Raw genomic sequence first — 21,800 nt, 5'->3', positions numbered from 1 at the left:
AAGAAAATCCCCTGTATCCAAAATATACGACGGGAGTTGAGCAGCTAATGGATTTAAAAAAGAGTCGATAAATTTTGAGGTATTTTCTAACCCACTACCTATGGCCGAAATAATCGGCCTACCAGGGGGATTACAAGGGTCCTTATGCACCTTCGGGAGCAAATAGAAAACTGGAGTAACTGGATTGATTATTTTGAGGTATTTATACTCATCGTGAGTGATCAGTTGTTGTCCATACCAGTTATCCAATTCTGAATTGTATTGTGCGTGGCTGGTGAACATAATCTCAGGTTTAATCCTTACATAGCAAGCTCTGTTATTCAGCTGTTTATAAGCTTCAGATAAATATTGTTGTCTATCCCAGAGGACTACATTCCCGCCCTTATCAGCATCACGTACTATGCATTTGTCCTCTTGTATGATTTTATTAATAAGGGCAGTCTGAACTTTTTCTTGCTTGCTAAATTTTTTATTGCACACACTAGTACATTTCTCCAAGTTCTTTAGGTCATTCACAACCAGATCGTTGAAAATGTCAATAGTATCACGTGCAGTATAAGGAATATATCGAGATCTGGGTCTAAAGTTAGTTGGGTCACTCGCATTGATGACCAATCCTTCAGATCTTGCTACCTCATCTGCTTGACTCATCAGTTCTAATGGTTCATCAGCTATTTGTCTTTCAAAGCTCACACCATTCTCATTGTCTTCGTATATTCTACCAGAAGGTTGGATATCGAGCATGAGGTCCATGTCCTGTACATTTAATTCCCCCAGTGAAGCCTCACTGTTTCCGTGGTTTAAAGTCTCGCTCACTGAACACTGGTTCAAAGAGAAATGTTTTTTTAATTTCAAAAGTCTTGCGAATTTGAAAATGTCTATCCTGGTTTGGATGTAATTAAATTCAGCAATCGGGCAAAATGATAGTCCTAAATTGAGGATCATTTCCTCCTCAGTAGACAGTTCCATGTTAGTCAAGTTAATCACCGATGTTTTTGGTTGGGTCATATCCGGGATAATGTCAGAAGATATTTGTGCATTGATCACTGCTCTTTGTTTTGCACCTTGGCGCCTTTTGTTCCTTTGCCTTTTCCTCTTGGTGGTTTGGCGTAATTTACCCTTGTTCTTGGGCGAAGGTTGAACCGTCGGTCCTCTTGAAAAAAACCAAATTCGTCAATGACTGTAGGGATTCGTTCTTCCACTTCCCCACTGGGCCCTTCCTCTGCTGAGGTCACCACATCTGAACTCGGTACGCTGCTTACGCCAGATTGAGCGGTTTGTTGTTTCTGTGCTGCGCCACTCATTTTCATTCTCCTGACATTTTCACATTTTTGGCAAATGTATAAATCCGCCCACGGTCGTAATCCTTTTTATCCCTTATGAACTTTTGTGCTTTTCGTTCCTTGATAGAAGTTCCCAACTTTTTCAACCGCTCTCCCATCTCCTTTTTGTAGAGACCAATTGGTTCCTGATTATCTTCTTTAGCCAGCATGTCATTAATTTGATTAATTTCCTCCATTTTTGCACGATCTTTCTCCGCATACTTAATTAAAATTTTCAACATGCGGCAAGATGAGTCTTGATTATTATCCGCCCACTCCTGTAACATGTTACCCTGTGACCAAGACCTGCGGTCGAAACGCGTAGGTGAAGGGGATTGTTTGCAGTGTCTTGTTAAATAAACCCAATTTAATGTATTGAGCGAGTGCGGACATTAATCTTTTCTTGGTGGAAAAAAAAAAAATATATATATATACATACATAATGATTTGTTCCTAATTTGGCGTGGTTCAGTGACAGAAGCGCAGAATTTCATTGGGGAACTCTACAAAAACAGTTTGAATCTAGAATTTACTTCTTGCATAAATGAAAAGGCAGTAGTTTTTCTAGATACGGAGGTCTATGTATCCGGTGATAGATTAGCAACCAGAATGCACAGGAAGCCCACAGCAGGTAATACAATTTTACATGCCTCTAGTCAGCACCCCCGTCACCTAATTGACAGCATTCCCTTCGGGGAAATGTTGCGAATTAGGCGGATATGCAGTTCTGAAGCAGAGTGCCATAAAATACAAGATGAAAGTAAAGATCGATTCTTGGCCTGTGGTTACTCTGTCAGGACAATACAACGTGCTATAAATAGATCTCTTACAATATCTAGGGATGAAGCTTTGACTATAAAAGAGAAATCTAAAGAAGGGATTACTCATAAGGACAAACTGATTGCGCCCAGAGTTATTGTAACTCATAGCAAACAGCACAAAGAGATTAGACGAATCTTTTACAAAAACTGGAATCTAATAACTGGGGATCCCGTTATTGGCAAGTATGTAGTCAAAAAACCAGACATCACCTTCAGAAAGTCCATTTCTATGTCAGACAGACTAGTCAACAATTTTTTGGAGAAGCCCATCTCTGATACCTGGGGTGCTTTGGGAGGCGGTTTTAAAAGATGCGCTGTATGCAAAGCCTGTAAAAACGGGTGTAGTAAAACCCAGTATACAGTGCCTTTTTCGACCAAACCTGTACAAATAAAAAAGCGCATGTCTTGCAAAACAGATTTTGCTGTATATGTGCTGCAGTGCCCGTGTGAGCTCCGATATATAGGCAGCACTCGCTTGCCTGTGCATAGACGGGTACTGCAGCACATTAGAGCAATAGTGGGTAAAGACCAAACTTACCCGGTGGCACGCCACTTTGAAAAGGCCCACAATAGTGATCCTTCGGGCCTTCTGTATTATGCTATAGACTGTGTCTTGCCCTTAAAAAGAGGAGGGGACAGGGATGCCAAACTCCGCCTCCTGGAAACGAGGTATATTATCGAACTTGATAGTAAGGCCCCTAGGGGCCTGAACGCAAGTGAAGATTTATATACTTGTTTATAAGCACCTGTTAAGAGACTTCACAACAGCTCTAGGATTAACATTATAACATCTCAGAGATTATTAATCCAACAAAATGTGCCTTCAGGTTCAACAAAAAATAAATGTCTGCACATGTGGGAATGGCAACCTTTTGACATCTTGGATGTGGTGCTGATATGCTGCCGTAAATAAGAAAGAACATCTTATATAAATGAACTAAGAACTACTCACCTCCCACGCCATGAAAGTGAAAATGATTATGATATCATTTTCAAATATATTAAATATAAAAAAGAAAAAAAGAAAGAGAAATTGATTATATTATTATTTTCACATTTATATTATATATGCACTTGGGTCTTTCTTTTTCCTGGGGTCACGAGGAATTTTGGTACTGAGGCACAAACGATTCAATGATTTCTGTGAAACTTGGCCACAAAACTGTTCTGTACTCATTCTTTAGAATCTAGCAGTGGTTTTGTTTATATCTTATATTGACATTTCGTGTATATGAGTTCTAGAATATAGACGGTACTAAAGAAAAACACAGGTTAAGAAAGTGAATGATATTTTGCACTTTACCTGCTTGAATTTGCACAATTTTGTATTTTTGTTAATATGAAATACATAGAGGATCAGTAATTTAGACACTGTCTTTTATTGTAAATAGTATGTATATATCATGAATTTTAATTATTTATGAGACTGTATATATATATATATTTCCTCACATATTGTAATTTCATATGTTTGTGCATTATTTCATATTCTATTTATCTATAGAACATTCAATGTATCATATATGAGTCCTATCTGAACTTGAAATGTGAAAATTATGGCACGGCGCCATTTATTTGTGTAAATAATGAATTAAACACCACTATTTAACTATGTATAGAATGAGAGACAACAAGGAGTTAAGGTGGGCGGATGACTTTTATAAAGATCCGCCCTTTTGTGGTTCAGAAATGCCTTAAGTACCCTCTTCGAGATTTAGTAACGGATCATGTGATCAAGCCTCTGGCTAGAGGCGAAACGCGTCATGCAGGACTGCTTGGGTGTTATTTTTTAATGGAATAAAACACTTATCTTGCACAAGATCTGGGTCTGGCTTGTTCGTTTTTCCAGTTGGAGCAGTAGAACTGGGATGCTTGCAGCATCGAGCGATACAGGAATATATATATATATATATATATATTCTTCCCACAAGCGCCGGTAAACAGGTCAGGCTGTCAATGGGCGGTCACTAGGCCACCGGCAGGCACGTAAATTATATCCAAAGTTCTCCGTATTTAAGAAGAAATGCGGGACACCCAGAGCTTCTGTGATGGTATTTTTATTCAAGCAGACGAAAAAGTCTCACGACGCGTTTCACCGCTTAAGGCTTGATCACGCTCCTATATATATATATATATATATATATACACACACACACACACACACACACTTATGCTTCCTGGACCAAGATCTAGCTTCCTGCCAAACTTGGTCTAATTCCATTTAGCTATATGTGTTATAGCTGTTCAATTTTCCTATGGAAAATTGAATAGGAGAAAACTAGTTTTGCAACCCCCTTTTAGTTGTCCCCCGCTTGACAGATCAGCCCAAAACGTTCCAGGTAGTAGGAGCTCAGGTCGATGAGACTTCATCAAACAATGCCAAAGTTATTAACAAACAAACAAAAAATCAATTTCTAATGGAAACATGGACTTAACAATTTAATGACATTAAATCCACATCTCAAGAATTTCCCTTCAATGACGATGCGACCCACCAAAAAGTGCCCCCCATCTATAAAAACGTTAAAGCGCTTGGCTTGCTCTTTCTTCCCTGCTGTGCCTGCAACTCATTTGAGATGCAGCTGGATCTATACTGACATGTGCTGCATATATTTATAGTGGAGCACGTTAGTTTGGCAAGGACTGTCATGGGTGTATGCATGGTCCAATGCACTCAGAGCTTTACACAGCTTTTCTGTTGTATTGCTGCTTGGCTCAGATTTCACAAACTAATAATATGAAGAAGCATATGGTCTAGAATTTAGGGTATCTAAGAAAATTGTTAACTTTTTGTTTGGACTTCTGACCTAGCTCTTAGTAAATTGCTAGTTTAATTTTTGCAGTTTAATTTTTGCATTGCAGACTCGCTTACCACCAACGCATTTTGGATATTGTTCCTGCTTCATTTTCTGCACTCACTCCAGCAAGCCCAGTTTGCACTTACAAATATGGAGATGAAAGCAACAGTAAGTAGCAAACCTTTTAGACCGAATCTATGGCTGCAATAAGTTTAATTTTACAATGTCCCAAGTTCTTAAATTGTGCTATCCTACTTTTACAATTATGGGTTGCACTGTGTGGATCTTAGTTTCTGGTATTTCCGATTATTACCCACCCCTCACTGACACCTCCCCCAGGTTTCACAGATTATCTGGAATATATATCCCTTATATTAATGGGGAGTAGTTTTGCAAATTTAATTGAAGGAAACCTATAATATAATGTGCATTTTCAATTTTAATGTTCGATTTAGAATTTCCCTGCTGTCTGTTGATGGTTGAGAATCTAAAGTGACAGATTCTTGTGCGCGATGAAAGTAACCGGTCAGAGTGGTTGCATGCTTCAATACGCTTATGAATTAAGGGCACCCTTGCGTAAATACCTTCATTATTTGCTTTACATCCACAAAGTGACTAGTGTCTTATATGAATCCTTTCCATAGTGCCAGCCATAAATGAACAAATCTCTTTTGCTAAAGGTGTATTTTGAGTGCTTGCTGGGGGCCTCGATTTGAGCAGGTAGTATTCCAGTGGACCACTACAAGTTCATGCCTTTGTTTTTCCTCTGTGCGGACTGTTGGAAGCTGGCTTTTAATGTTGGGTACCAAAATGAGGTAAACTATGTAGAAAGTACAGGTAGCCTTTATTGGTTTGCAGAGCTTAAATTATTAATCCCAAATGCTCTCTTTTTGTGGTAATGTGTGCGAGTAGTTTATGCTTATCAGAGGGTAGTTTTAAGCATTTGTTGTATACACAGTCACTAAATGAGACACTCCAGAAGAATCTCTAGACCAATTTAGAAAACATAACAGGTATATATATATATTGTGTATATGTTTATGTTCGAGGCATATGGGCAGCAGCCCACACACTATTGCATTAGATTACCATGTGGTGGTGGGCACGAATGACTACACTTTGTTGTTGTCTTGGAAGAGTCTTTGTCTGTTGAATGACTCCTCCCTTAGATCGTAGTGCCCATGGGCATTGACTCCATCTTCAGATTGTTTTTTTCCGCCATCGGGCTCGGATGTGTTCATCGTTTGGTCCGTTACGATCTCTTTTCAAATCCATAAATCAATCAAAATACCATTGGCATCGTCGTTGACATTGATTCCGGTTACCAGCGTCGAATAGAGACTTCACTTCTCGATTCCAGCGATCGTCGGGGCCGTCAGGCCCGACTGCGCCATTGGGCCTTTGGCTCATGGAAAGAACACCCTTCAAGAAGTGCCCTTGGTGTCGACACAAATTCCTTCACACCGATCTTCATGAGGTTTGCAATCTCTGCTTCTCTCCAGAGCACGAGAGTCGATACTATGAGGCCTGCGCTTCGTTCCGGTCCAAGAAAACAATCTGCGACCGTCTAGCTTGAAGAGTAATGGCGCAGTCATCTTCGTCGACACCAGACTTCATCATAAACGAGGCTCCAATTGAAGTAGACGCCGAAGAACAGCACGAAGAAATCGCTTCTGAAGCAAAGGATTCAGCTTCTGGAGTTGAGGATCAATCCGAAGATGAAGATCTTCCAGCTGGTCAACAGGTCGTGAGTACAGACGTCGACCCTGTTCACTCCACCATACTGGGACAGGCTTAGGTTCCACCTCCACCTTCGGGTTCAGGTGCACACTGACCAAAACCTTCCGACGCCCCGCCTTCTGGCTCGGCAGCGAAGAATACAAAAAATCCTCCAGTCGACTTTGTCTCGAGTCAGTCTGTCGGTCCCGAAAAGCAGAAGGTCCTTAAGCCAAAATTAAAACCGGCATCAAAGCATCCTTCGGTACCGAAAGTGGTGGACCACCCCGGTTCCTAAGAACCCGAAGAAGGTTCCGGTACCGAAACATACTTCGGCTCCCAAGGTAGATGAGTCGAAACGTACTCCGGGAACAAAAACTCCAGATCCAAAGAGCACGGATCCTAGGAAAATGTCTTCGGAACCGAAACCAAAATCTGCTCCAAAGACAATAGACACTGTTAAACCTAAGCATTTCGGCCCCATACCATATAAATTGGCGCTAAAAAAAGATTTGCCAGTAGAAGAGCTTTTTAAACTCGATCCAAAGCAAAAAAACTCTTCATATCAATCCAAAGACTGGACATATCACTTCTGTGCCTGAAAAGAGGAAAATGAACTATCCTAAAACACCGCCAATTCCTCTAAAAAAGCATGCTCAAACTTCACCAATGAGGATCCCTTCACCAGAAATAGAAGTACCAGTAGAAATTTCTCCTGTACATTCACCATCTAGTACACATAGTCTTATACCACAAGATGAGGATGATGGGGATAGTTACTCACAGGACATACAGAGTGAACATCACATGGATGACATTAATGACCCAGATGATATTCCTGGGCCATAAGGTGACCCATGGAAAGATTATAATGCACAAGATCTGCCACAAGATGATGTATACCCGTCTAGACCATCTCCCCCGGATGGCACTATTGGGTTTATGCAGCTCATTCATAGAGCAGCCACTTTCCATGGGGTAGACTTACACACAGATACAATGGAAGAAGATTTCCTAATGGACACTTTAATGACATCACATAAGGCCACAACCACACTTCCAATACTTAGTGGAGTGGTAAGACATGCACCTGAAATATTTAAGGACCCAGTCAGAGCAAGGGTAATTAATCCCAGACTAGAAAAAAAGTACAAAGTTGCTTCAACTGATCCGGCATACATTAAATGACAGTTGCCATTGGACTCACTAGTAGTGTCAAATGTGAGAAAAAGAGCTAATTCGCAGACAACAGGAGATGCTCCACCTCCTGACAAAGAGTCTAAGCTTTTAGATGCTTCGCACCATTTCACAAGCTGCTAATGTCTGGAGGATTGCTAACACTCCAGCTTTGTTAGCAAGATATGATAGAGCTCATTATGATGAGTTAGAGTCAATCATGCAAAACTTACCAGAGCAATACAAAACCAGGGCTTTTGACCTAATACAGGAAGGCAAAGTTATTACAAATATCTCCTTAAGATGTGCACTAGACACAGCTTCTAGAGCAATAAACACATGGGTATTGTTGCGTAGACATGCATGGTTACGCATCTCTGGGTTTAAACCAGAAGTACAAGCCAGTATCTTAAACCAGCCATTTGACCAAGAACATCTTTTCGGTCCATCAGTTTATAGTGCACTAGAAAAGATGAAAAAAGATAGACACGGCAAAATCCATGGGAGCTTGACAAACACAAGCCCATAGACCTTTTTGTCGCTTCTCATATAGGGGCGCCTCTAAGGGTTTCCAAACAGACAATACCTCCTCTTCTATAGCGCCCAACCAAACCTAGTCTACTAAAGGGTATTATAGAGGAGGTTATAGAGGACACAACAATAAGGGTAGAGGAAATAACAATTGCAACACCTCTACTTCCAAACAGTGACTTCCCTTCCATCCCCCCCAGACCATTCCACTCCTGTCGGGAGGAGGTTACAACAGTTCCTACCCGTCTGGAACTCCATCACCACAGACAGGTGGGTAAGACCAATAATTCAGTCCGGTTATTGTCTGGAGCTCATTTCCACTCCTCCAACAATACCACCCAGACAGTGTCCTATGTCACGGGAACACCTCATACTGCTAAGACAAGAGGTGGAATCTCTACTGCAAAACAATGCAATAAAATATGCCCCAAAAGAACATCAAAACACAGGAGTTGATTCTCTATACTTTCTCATACCCAAAAAGGACGGGTCCCTCAGACCTATTTTAGATCTAAGGCCCCTAAACCTGTACATACAATCAGACCACTTTCATATGGTCACACTACAACAGGTTCTACCGTTGCTAAAGAAGGGAGACTTCCTTGCCACATTAGATCTCAGACGCCTACTTCCACATTCCCATACATTAATCGCCCAGAAAGTACCTAAGGTTCATTCTAGAAGGTCAGCACTACCAATTCAAGGTACTCCCTTTCAGAGTAACTACATCATCTCAAGTGTTCACAAAGTGTCTAGCAGTAGTAGCAGCACACTTAAGAAGGGACAACATTCATGTCTTCCCATATCTGGACGATTAATAAAATCCAAGTCATACAACCAATGTGTACAGCACACGCATCAAACAATGTCTGCTACACAAACTGGGATTCACAGTAACTCAAAAGAAATCCCATCTCCAACCATCCCTGTCTCAGCAGTATCTGGGTGCTACAATAGATACCTCCAAAGCAATAGCGTACCCCAACCCAGCAAGAATGCAAACTATTCAGGATCTTATCAAAAGATTCCAGCCACAAAACTCACTACCAGCTCAAGTGTTTATGCAACTAATAGGAATGATGGCATCTTGCATTTTCAAAACCTAATTTCAAACTACTGCAACAGACACAGGAGGTTGCCGCTAAGGGAGAAACTGCTGTGCAATCTATGCAATAGTGTGTGGTCTGCAGCCCATATGCCTCGAACGGAAAATGCTACTTACCAGTATGCATCTGTTCTTGGCATGTAGGGCTGCAGACCACACACGCCCACCCGCCTCCCCAGCTACCGGTGTCTGTTCCAGTATTATCTTATTTAGATACACAACACATGGTCATATCTATATGTACTCGTACAACTCCATCATTTGCCCAATGGCGAAAACAATCTGAAGATGGAGTCGATGCCCATGCGCACTACGATCTAAGGGAGGAGTCATCCAACAGACAAAGGCTCTTCTAAGACAACAGAGTGTAATCATCCGGGCCCACCACCAGATGGTGATCTAATGCAATAGTGTGTGGTTCTTCAGCCCTACATGCCAAGAACAGATGTATACTGGTAAGTAGCATTTTCCATATATAGTAGGAAAGTGGGTTTCTGTTGTGTGAATCCCCCCTCCCCCCCCCATGCACACACTTTTTGCCTGTTCTCTGATGCACTTTGACTGAGTGTGCCCTAGGTCTCTGCCAATTGGGTTCCCAGGGCCTGTGTTCTTTCCCTAAACTAAACAATTGTTCCCCAATTGGCACACCTCTATGCCACGTATGAGTCCCATGTGAAAGGTACCAGTGGTACCAAGAACCTTGTGACCAGAGAGGGTCCCTTAAGGCTGCAGCATGTATTGTGCCACCCTAAAGGACCCCACACCTAACACATACTCACTGCTACTGCAGGCTATGCGTTGTGCTGTAGCTAAACTAAGAGTCGAATTGGCACACCTTCCTTGGTGCCATGCCTACATACCACTTCCTGTGGCGTAGGTAAGTCACCCCCCCTTGAGGGCCTTACCTCCCTATGGCAGGGTGTACTATACCATAGGTGAGGGCATAACTGCATGAGTTGTATGCCACTACAGTGTCTGTCATTCGCAGACATTGTAAGTGCAGCATAGCCATTTTGAGTACATGGGCTGTGAGTTTGTCATTATAAACGCCACAGCTCCATGATGGTTTTATTGAAAATTGGGAAGTTTGGTACCAAATTTCTCAGAATATTAAACCCACACTGATGACAGTGTTGTATTTATTACAAAATGCACTTGAAGGGCATCTTAGTGATCTGGAAGACCTTGCCTAACTTGAAGGGTCACCGCGACCAGATCTGATGAGAAAACCCAACTTCGAAAGCACCTGCGGACCCCCGGCAATGGTGTGCCCAACTGACAGTGTCCCGGCATCCCCACTATCCAACTTACCACTCCAGTTGTAGGATTCTTTCAGCCAACCTCAGTAACCCAGCCTGCAGAAGTCTAACCCCAACAGAGGATCCCCATTGATTTCAGCAGGGCCCCCGACACCACCTTTGTACCCGGCTGCCCCTGCCGCTGGTGGTGCAGTCTTACTGCTCTTTGGAGAACCCTTCAGTGCTGATCTTAACCCCCAGGGCCTATGTCCCTGAACCGCAGGTACTTATCTGTAATCGGTGACTCTTCGATGTGCTCCCAGCATTCATAGGATAACATTGGGCCCAGTGATCTGTGCACCCGGCTGCCCCAGTACCGCTGGTGGTGTAGTACCTACCTTGGTCAAACCCAGGCCCAGTGTTGACCCAACCTCTAAACTAGAGAACAGCTTACTTCTCTGTAGGCACCAGTCTTTTTCCCATAGGATTGCATTGGTCTCTCACTGTGTTGTACGAAGTGTGATACTTCATGCAAAGTATGTCTTTGTGTATTTAAAAGCATTTCATGCACATGCAAAGTATTGTTCGATACTATACAAAACCAATTGCCGGTAATTGAAAGGATTGCACAAAAGTCTACTTACCAGTAACTGAGTTCAACTTTGTTCCTAGAAATAAAAAGTAACCAAGCAATATTTTTCTACAAACATTGGCCTGGAGTAAAGTCAAGTAACACAAACTTTATTCATCCAAATTTTGACCATAAAAGCACATATACACAAAGCATGGTTAGAAAGGCTAAACAGGGGGCATGGCCAAGATGGCGGAGTGAGAGGACGTGTCCCCTGCGAGCTCCACCGATCCCGGCAGACCCGGTGCCTATAATCAGCGTGTTCTCCCCCTCACCCCTCCCTCCCCCCGCACTTCTAGTGGGTGCTGGAGACACTGGACACCGTGTGGTAGTGAGCGGATCGAAGAAACTGCAACATCGCCTGCCGAAGGGGCTTGGACAGTTGCTGGTTGTCCCGGAGGTGCAACTGAACCTGAAGCGGGCCGGAACGGGGAGGAGTCTAGTCAGCCCGGGAGAAGAAGCGAGGACGAGGACTGCGGCCTTTCCCCTGCCGGATTGCCGGGAGCCTGCCTGGACCATCCGCCGGAGCCGACTGCACAGGGCCCGCGAGCGGAGGTGCTGGCGGAGAGACGGAAGAACCAGCCCAGCGTGAAGCTACACCCGGATGAGCGGCGGCCCGTGTCTGCACCAGCTTCGTGTGTGGGCCTAGCGCCAAGGTGACGCTGTCGGGAGATCATGTGGGGCCGGAGGAGCGGAAGGGGAGCATTGGCCTCACCTGCAGGACGTTGAGGGTGCCTAGCGGACCACCTCCCCGGACGCGGATCGGGGTGAGTAACCTGCCCTTCAGAGATCCGGAGTGGAGCAGTGACGGACCCGGAAGACGCCTAATTTAGACAGGTGCTGCGGCCTGTGCTTCCGGTGAGACGGAGATTGGAGCTCTGAGCCGTGCGACTCCCGCAGTGGACCTGGAGTCAGCGGAGGTGAGCCTCTGCGGTGGCCCCCCCACATGACCTGGAGGTGTGGAGACTCGAAGTAGACCGCAGGCAACGAAAAGGGTTGGGAGGCGGCTCAGGCTACAGGCGGGGTCCGGTGCATCAGCGCTTCACCGGGGGGGGGGGGGGGGTTTGGGGGGGGGCGACTGAAACCTGGTGAAGAACGCACTTAAAGAACGTATCCTCCAAAAAGCAAGGAAGCGCGAACCTTTGCAACTAAGGGATTACCCAGTGTCCCTCTTCCAGGACCTCTCAGCGATTACTCCAGAAACGACGTGCGTTCAAGGTAGCCACGGATTTTCTACGGGAAAAGGAAACGCCGTACTCCTGGGGACACCTATTGCGCATAATTTTTCGTAGGAATGGAACGCTGCATCAGCTTCGCTCACTCAGACACGTGTGATGTACTGGGCATTGATGTGGCGGAGGAGGGAGAGCAGGCGCCTCAAAGGCGGAGAATGACCAGGGATGGTTGGCAGCAGGCCCCGTGACGGCGAGGCTCGAGGCAAAGCACCAGACCAGATTCGCCTACAGTGGGAGCGGGAAGGGAGGAGGCCATACGCTCAATGGCCCTCACAGCCTTATATGCGGCCTAGGCTGATTCCGGGGGAAGATCACCTTTCTTGCATTGTTTCAATTGCTGCACCGGGGGCTGGGGGGTGGGGAGACAGCGGGGGAGACGTGATGGCCGGACGTCCACTACAGTGACTCACCACAGACTTGTTCCACTTGGAACTGGACTGGGACTATGAGGTATGCGGGGTTGTTGCAGGGGGGGGTGGGAGGAGTTGGAAGCGCTACTGTGGCACTGAGATGGCAGCCTAAGAGGATGAAGAGGGGAGGAGATGGGGGAAGGAGGCTGGTGGTTGGCATGACAGGACTGTTGAGGGGGAGAGAGGGAGAGGGGGTGGGGAGGGATGGGCAGTTCAAGGGACGTTCACAGCAAGTTGGGGAAACAGGGGCGGGGACCGTACAGTACTTTCGATGCATTCGCTCTGCTCTTACACTACTTCCACACACTACTAGCACTGGGACCGCCCATCCTGGGCCGTGACCCACTGATAGAGCTATACTTCTACCCACATCGGTGACAGACCTTAAGGTCGTTACTCTTAACGTGAAAGGGTTGAATAACCCTGTGAAGAGGAGAGCAGTGCTATCATTACTTGAAAACACACATGCTGATATTTGTCTTTTACAGGAGACCCACCTCTTGGCCCGAGACTGTCAGAGGATGCGGTTCCACAAATTCCCAACACAGTTTTTCTCCTCCAATACCACCAAAACGGCAGGGGTAGCGATCCTGGTGTCCAGGACATTCAAGGGAGAGGTCCTACATAAACTGGCGGAACAGAAAGGGAGGCTTCTAGCATACAGAATAAAGTCGGGTGGTCTGGTGTTCACCATTGGGTCGGTATACAGCCCCAACCAACACCAGGAACGATTCCTCCGCTCTGCCTTGGTGGACATTACAGCCACCCCGGATAGGCACATAATCATAGGGGGAGACCTGAATTTGGTCTTCAACTCTTCTTTGGTCAGATCAGCGCAGAGGTACCCTCAGACTGGGGAAATCTCGCAGATAGGTAGGTCCCAACTGGCCGAACTAGATCTCCACGATCTCTGGCGCCGCCTCCATCCCACCACCCGTGACTAGTCCTATTATTCAAACGCACACAAAACTTATGCGAGACTAGACTACCTTCTGGTCACGGGACCGGTCTGGGACCTGGCCACAGACTCTGAAATGGGGGTTCTCTCACTTTCGGACCACGCCCGTCACGGGCACGTTCCGTCTGCCACCGATGTCTCCCTCACGCGGGGTATGGCGCCTCAGAGATACTCTTCTGCATAAGAAGACGGTGGTGAAGCACATACAGGACTCGATCCGTGACTACCAGACGCACAATGATAATGCTGATACCACCCAGGCGACACAGTAAGCAGCTCTGAAAGCGGTGCTCCGAGGAGAATTCATTGCTATCTCCTCGGCGGAGAATAGGGAACGGCAGCGAAAGCGGGACGAACTCACCCGTAAGGTACGTGAGCTGGAACAGGTACATCAGAGAACGGGGGCCCCCAGAGTATGGAAGCAACTTAAGACAGTGTGGAAACTCCGGTCAGCGTTGGATATGGATAGAGCGGAATACGCAGCGTTGCGCTTGAAACACGCGTACTACACGGGCGGCGATAAGTGCGGCCGGCTCCTAGCGAATAAGATCAGAGTGGCGCATCAAAGACACTTAGTGAAAGAGCTATCGATCTCTGCTGGAGAGACCGCCACAGAGGATAGCCAGATCGCGGAAGGTTTCCGCCGGTTCTACGCCGACCTGTATGCAGGCGAGCCCTCATTGGCGCAGGCAGAGGTAGAATATCTGGATTCGGTAGATCTTCCCTCCCTCACCACGGAACAAGCAGAACATCTGGAACGAGACTTCCGGGTTGAGGAGGTGATTACAGCCATTTCCAAGCTCAAACACAGGAAGGCTCCATGCCCGGATGGTTACACATCCCTTTTTTATAAAAACATTTTGCCCCACGCTAGCACCTATGCTCACACGCCTTTTTTTTTAATTCATTCTCAGCCCCTGGCGCTATCCCTCCAGATTTACTTCAAGCGACAGTGTTGGTCATCCCCAAACCGGGGAAGGACCGGACTCAATGTAGCTCGTATAGACCAATCTCTCTTTTGAACATCGACCTCGAATTGTACACCGGGATCCTGGCGGCCCATCTAAAACTTCATCTGCCGGGCCTAGTGGACCCGGATCAGGCGGGGTTTGTTCCTGGGAGGCAAACGGTGGACAATACCAAGAGAGTGGTTCACATCCTAGAGAAGGCCTCCCGGATTCCTGGGGAGAGAATGCTGCTGACGGTCGACGCAGAGAAGGCCTTCGATCGGGTACTTTGGCTTTACTTGGAGAAGGTTCTTTCGAAGGCGGGCATAGGAGAGAAATTTCGCACTCTAGTATTCAACTGCTACCGATTTCCATCTGCGGTGGTACGGGTGAATGGCTGTAGCTCTCAGAGATTTGCGATAGAGCGGGGCACCAGACAAGGGTGCCCATTGTCCCCGCTGCTCTTCGCACTCTATATGGAGCCCCTTGCCCAACGGATACGCCAAAACCCGAACGCGACCGGCATAAAGATGGGGAAATATACACACACCATTAGCCTCTACGCAGATGATATTATACTAACGCTGGCAGGTCCAAGGAAGGGCACTCCCTGCGTGTATCACGGAGCTAGAGGACTTCGCTGCTGTCGCGGGCTTCAAGATGAATATGGGAAAGTCGGCGGCCCTTGATGTTTCACTGACTGCTGCCACTAGAACTGATTTGCAGGACCTCTTCCCCATGCACTGGTCTACGGACTTGGTGCCATACCTGGGCATACTATTGGCGCCCACCCTACCTGCTATGGTGACCGCCAATTGCGCAGCCTTGAGTAAGAAAATTGAGGAACTGAACCGCTGGAGCAGAGGAACACTGTCTTGGTTAGGCAGAATAGCCGCAGTGAAGATGACTCTCCTGCCGCAGGTGCTATACCTGTTCCGAGCTCTGCCGCTCCAGCTGCCGAAAGGATGCATTCTAGTCACAGAAAATTGCCCCCTCTCCAATAATTTTGAAATTGAGGACCAAATACACCCTTATTTAAATCCGGTCCGGTATATTTATTTATACCTTTTAGTCATATATTTTTTTGAAACTTTTAAATGGCAGAAAGAGAAAACTCTAAACAAACAATTACCAACAAAACATATTAAATAAACGATTGACAAGAACACATATTCACATATTCACGAAATTATCAAACAATAAATATGAACATTACATCCAACATTCGATTGCAGAATTAAGCAATGTATGAGGTCAATTCACTGATCCACTGTCTTTACATAAACAAGAATGCAATTACTACATTCAAAGAGCAAATAAAGATATGCATCACTATTATCCAGAAAATACTTTAGTTGTTATGATTCGCTCTTGCTGGGGTAGCCGACTCGATTCAAGTTTGGACCATAAGTGTCCAAACCATCTTCAGGGCTTTGTATTATTCTGTTGGGATGTAAAAAAACGTGGTTTTAATACAACCTTTTCGCCCCTAATGTTGAAAAATCAACCGTTTGGATAAAAACAAATGTACCTGTGTGATACTATGTTTTGCTTTTTATCACTGGGCACAACTCTTTTCTTTAGCTGTACAGCTGGGCGCTTTGTTCCACAGGTGACCGTCTGTGAAACAAACGACATATAGCCGCTTTTAACTTAATGTGTAATCATGGGTTCAAAGGCTGCCTGATATTGATTTTAAAATAATTTTGCATACCTTGAACTGCGCTATCTTGCGTTGCACCGGGGGGGGGCGGAGGAATGTCTTGTTCTTTGTTCATACGAACCTAATTAAATGACATATATAACCTGATTTTAGATGACTCTTTTATGGCTGTTAAAATGAGAGGGTACGTGTTCTTAACAAACCATTCCGTACCTTCAAATCATATGGTGGTGCCACTCCAAAACCTTTGTTATTTCTTATTTTCTTTTTCAATCTTTAAATCCTTCCACGTCTACCTGTTTGTGAAACGCACTTGTAAGTACAATATACTTTTGGAAATATACGTGTTTACATCAACACGGCCGCCTCAATGCATAAACAGGTCTACATACCTGTGTGTTCGGTGGAAAGGAGGCGTCTCCTCTCGCCTCCCGTCTACCGCCCCGTCCGGGGCTGTAATTAAAAACTGCCTCGCCTTGTGTTTAGTGCTTGGCGGGTTCCACTTGAGATAACAAATCTCTCGTTCTATTGGGAAAAAGAGGAGGGTAGAATGAATATGGGAAAGTCGGCGGCCCTTGATGTTTCACTGACTGCTGCCACTAGAACTGATTTGCAGGACCTCTTCCCCATGCACTGGTCTACGGACTTGGTGCCATACCTGGGCATACTATTGGCGCCCACCCTACCTGCTATGGTGACCGCCAATTGCGCAGCCTTGAGTAAGAAAATTGAGGAACTGAACCGCTGGAGCAGAGGAACACTGTCTTGGTTAGGCAGAATAGCCGCAGTGAAGATGACTCTCCTGCCGCAGGTGCTATACCTGTTCCGAGCTCTGCCGCTCCAGCTGCCGAAAGGATGGATTCAGCAGACTCAAGCGGACATTGCACGCTTCATCTGGCAAGGCCGCAAACCCAGACTCAAGAGAGCCTTATCCCCGCTGGCCCCTGAGGGTCTAGGCATACCGGACTTATGCAAGTACTTCCAGGCGGTACAACTGCGATATCTGGTGGAGTGGAGTAAGTGGGAGTCAGACAAGCACTGGCTTTTTCAGGATCAAGCGGTCGCAGGCCGGACCTTGCAGGAGGTGCCCTTCTTCTGTAGGGCACACCGCCCCAAAGCCCCCACCCCCCCCCTCCCCCATGTGTGTGTCCTTCGTCACGCGAGTCCCGATGAGTGTGGGCCGCTACTAATGTCACACAAATTCTCACTACTTTCCCCTCGCCATTCACGCCTTTGGTTGGGAACCCAGACTTTCATCAAGGGATGGAACTCGGGGCTTTCGCGCATTGACGAACTGCAGGCTGCAGAACGCTGTTTCATATGTACACCCCAGACGGCGTCATCCCGTTTCAACATTTCAGGTGAGAATACCAACTGCCCGAGACTGAAAGGATGTGGTACATGAAGGTGCCCCACTGGGCAAATACGCGAATCGGCGGACAGGAGGCTCTGGCCTTATGAGAAGTGGCTGGTGACACGCACCTCAGACAAAAAACTTATTTCAGATCTCTAAGTTCTTGCAGCCTTCCTCCTCTCATATCTATAACCCGGGTAGTGAACGCTGGGAAAGGGAACTGGGGAGGGCCCTAAGTCACACAGAGTGGGACCACATTTCTTACCGTGCACGACATTCAGCGTACCACACGGGACTCACAGAAATGTTCACTAAGGTATCCACATATTGGTATTATACACCAGAGAGACTGCATAAAATGAACCATAACATTGAGAACACTTGTTGGCGGGCTTGTGGGCAGACAGGCACACTTACACATAATTTGTGGGACTGCCCCCTGCTGCACCCCTATTGGAAAGACGTCTTAGATGAGATTGATTCATGTTTTGACATAGAACTGCCTCGCTTCCCCGCATACGTCCTGTTGGGCTTGCCCAACGGATTGATGTACCCTCTGAAGTCTCGTAGGGGTAGGCAGATAGCTATCGCACTGGGTTCTGCTGTTCGAAACATACTCATTCATTGGCGTACCACCACACTCCCCTCTACTACGGGCTGGCTTCACAGATTGTGGCATGTCCTAGGGATCGAGAAGTTATCACTCATGGTAGCGGGAGAGGTGGAGCAGTTTAATGACCTGAGGCAGCCGTTTCACTCACTGCTTGTAACAGAATTTAGAGACTCACATGCCCCCGATATCTCAGTTTATTGAGATTAACGTCACCAACGGACCCCACTAACCAATGAGTCTAGAGTTACGGTCAGCTGAGAAGGGAGGGTGGCCTGAGGGAGGTGATGCGGGAAGGCGAATTTAGTACTGTACGGGGGGAGGACGGAAGGGGTTTCAGGGGACAGGAAGGGAGGGGGGAGTTTTTAGAAGGGGCGTGTTTTTTCCTTTTTGCTGAGGTTGTTGTTGCAGCATACGCACCAGACACCGCGCCTAAATGGACATTACTATGGCGGACCTTTTACGCGCTGGCTGCGCTCCTGTATGGTTGTACCATTGCACTGATTCTAGGCAACGACTGTCTCTATTTTCTTCTGTAAATGTTTTAATAAAAGGTCTTAAGTACACATTGTTATTGTCTTGCGTTCGGTGCCTAACTCTTCCAGCTCGCTTCCGAGCCGGATTCCTTCACCCGCGTGCTTTCGACGCGGAGGGCCCAGTCGACGCCTCAGACCCTATCGACTGTTCATCATGGACCGAAGTCTGTTCAAAAGATGTCCCGTCTGCAACTCAAAGTATCCCCACATCGACGTCCACCCGGTGTGCAACAAGTGTCTGTCGCCGGACCATGACGAAGCCAGTTGTATGGCTTGTTCCCGCTTCAGGTCCAAGAAGACACTTAAGCATCGACGCGCTGCGCGCCAGGAGGCCCAGCTCAACGCACCGGCGCCTTCGGACATTTTCGATGCCGGGGATGTCGAGGAAGAAGTTACTGGGGACATCGGTGAAAACCTGTTGAATCCCGCTGTGAGAAGGTGGCCTGATATGCAGTGCTCACTATTCTAGTGAACACTATGTATCAGTCCAGCAACCCTTATTGATGATTGGTTGTAAGTCAACCTTATAGACCAGCTATCCTAGTAGCGTGGATACGAGCAGTCTAAGGCTAAAGACTCGAGAGGGCGTGTTAAGCCAGCTGTTTACCACACATATACCCCTTGAATACCAAGTGAAAGGACACCACACAAGTGTTATGAAAATAAACAGTTATTTATTTAAAGATCACAACAGCCCTGTACTCTTTATGAGGACAGGGTACTAAGCACAAACCAAAACTCTTACAAAAATACTTAAGTTAGCACAGTATATACAAATGCCCGAGGGGCACGGAAAACCATATACTCTGAAAGTGGAATGCGAAATTACTAGCAGGTAAGTACAGTACTAATAGCTTTTGGAATCGCTAGGACTTGACTAGGGAATCGTTAGATTACGTCTAGGAGGCCTAGGGGACTCGGGTGCAGTGTGTGCACTCTCACGCGAGATGCGGGACAAAAGTCTATGGTAGCTAGGAAATGGAAAGTTAGTGTTCTCGGGTGAACCCGACCTGGTAGGGAGAAAACGAAAGTAGATTCTGACCCTTGGATAGTGAGGCTATGCTGGGGCACCGAAATGCCGAAGTTACCTAGCCCAGGGGCTGCAGCTGCATAGGTCTGAAAAGACGTCGGGAATCCTCGTAGACGGACCAGGAGCCGGAAGAAAAGATGCTGGCCGGTGACCAGTGAAGAAAGTTCAGTCGGATCCAAGCCTGGATCTTGAAGATAGATGACACCTGAAAGCAGAGGGGACCAAGTTCGAGACTACTAGCCAGTAGTCAGTGGGCACCAGGAGGGCACCGGATGGTAGCCACCTCGACTAGGTGAGTGGGTGACGCTTGACTCGAAGATCTCACGGACCAGGAGGCGTTGTCGGCGACCAGGATGGAGGATCGAGCTGTCCCACGAAGATAGAAGCTGTCGGCGTCGCTGGACCCAGGATTGGGCAACAAAGCCTTGGCAAATTCAAGCCCACGCGGTGGACCTAAAATGGCGTCTGGAGTGGACCAGGAGGGTCCGGGGTGCCTCTCTTGAAGAAGGAAGCAAAGGCCAGCCTGGAGCAACCAGACCAGCAGTCGTGAAGTCGTTGGGCGTCGTTCAGAGGGCCACAAGCCAGCCGGCTAGTAGCCAAACAACGCGGTGCACAGCAAACAGCAGAAGGGCCCCACGCAGATCGTGGAGATGCAGGGGGGCTGATCTTGGGTGCTGGAGCTGCGCAGGGTCGGGGCTTCTCGGACCCCAAAGCACTCACCAGTGGAGGACACGGTGGGCTTGCAGTAAAGATGTCGTGCAGTCTTGGCGATCGTCGGTCCCTTGAGGTCTCGTCGCACTCACGGTTCTCAGCTTGGCTGTAGAGGTGAGTAGAGGTCAGAGGTGCCAGGGAAGCCGGGTCTCGTCGAGCTGGGTCGTCGGATTCGTGATGAAGGACTTGCAGCAGACCGCAGTGTTCTTTAGGATGGTGCCTGCGGATGCAGGGTGACTACTCCTTAGCCACAAGGGAGAATCTTGAAGAAGAAATCGTGAAGTCCTTTCGAAGAAAGTGGTATCTTGATTCCAAAGATGATCTAATTTTAACAGGGGGCCCGCTCCCATCTTTATACTAAAAAAGGGGGCTGACCCGGTGACTAGGTCCTGCCTATGGGTGGGACTAGGTGGGGGGTGGTTACACCCCTCTGCCATGCCGGACTTCCCCAGGCCAGGGGCTGGTGTGCCCCTGGAACTGGTTCAGACCGGCCTATGCGTAGTGAGCACCGGGGTGCCACTCAGCAGTCACCTTCCTGTAAAGCCCTGCCTACCCAGGATACACAAAACCATGTCTGGGACGGTGCTAGCACCGCCCCTGACAGGAAACCCTTTGTCCAGGCTCCCCTCACTGGAAGGACTCCCAGCTGCAGGGGGTCAGACTCGTGTCTGTGGTGGCAGCATCCATTTTGTGGAGCTGAGGCTTCAGTTAACTTTAACCGGGGTTCACAGTTACATACATGTCGTGTCCCTCTAGAAGGGTGGAATGCTAACCCCGTCGCCAGAATTGGCGAGGGGTTAGTATTCCAATTCGTATGACACCTTACTCGACATGTTTTGATAAAGCAATACCAGAGATAGCATTTAACCGCGAGGATTATAATGCACTTAAGAGTATATGGTATGCGATATCATGGAACAGCTATTAGGACTTGATTCCGCAAGCTGCAGACAGGCTCAGCTCATGCCAGAGCACTATCTCACATGATTCCAAGCACTCTGCCTTCAG

At 46.9% G+C, this 21,800-nt stretch overlaps 1 protein-coding gene across 1 annotated transcript in view; it reads left to right on the top strand.

Annotated features, from left to right (window-relative positions):
* NCBP1 (nuclear cap binding protein subunit 1) overlaps positions 1 to 21,800 on the top strand; it is a 729,105-nt gene that overhangs the window by 293,914 nt on the left and 413,391 nt on the right. The window contains exon 15 of the mRNA XM_086961848.1: positions 5,006 to 5,109. Coding sequence (XP_086817974.1) covers positions 5,006 to 5,109 — 104 coding nt within the window. The remainder of the gene's footprint in view (positions 1 to 5,005; positions 5,110 to 21,800) is intronic.

This window comes from Lissotriton vulgaris, chromosome 3_1, assembly GCF_964263255.1.
Source record: "Lissotriton vulgaris chromosome 3_1, aLisVul1.2, whole genome shotgun sequence".
NCBI classification, from domain to species: domain Eukaryota; kingdom Metazoa; phylum Chordata; class Amphibia; order Caudata; family Salamandridae; genus Lissotriton; species Lissotriton vulgaris.
The sequence above is the reverse complement of the archived record's forward strand: the minus strand, read 5'-3'. Positions and strand labels throughout refer to the sequence as shown.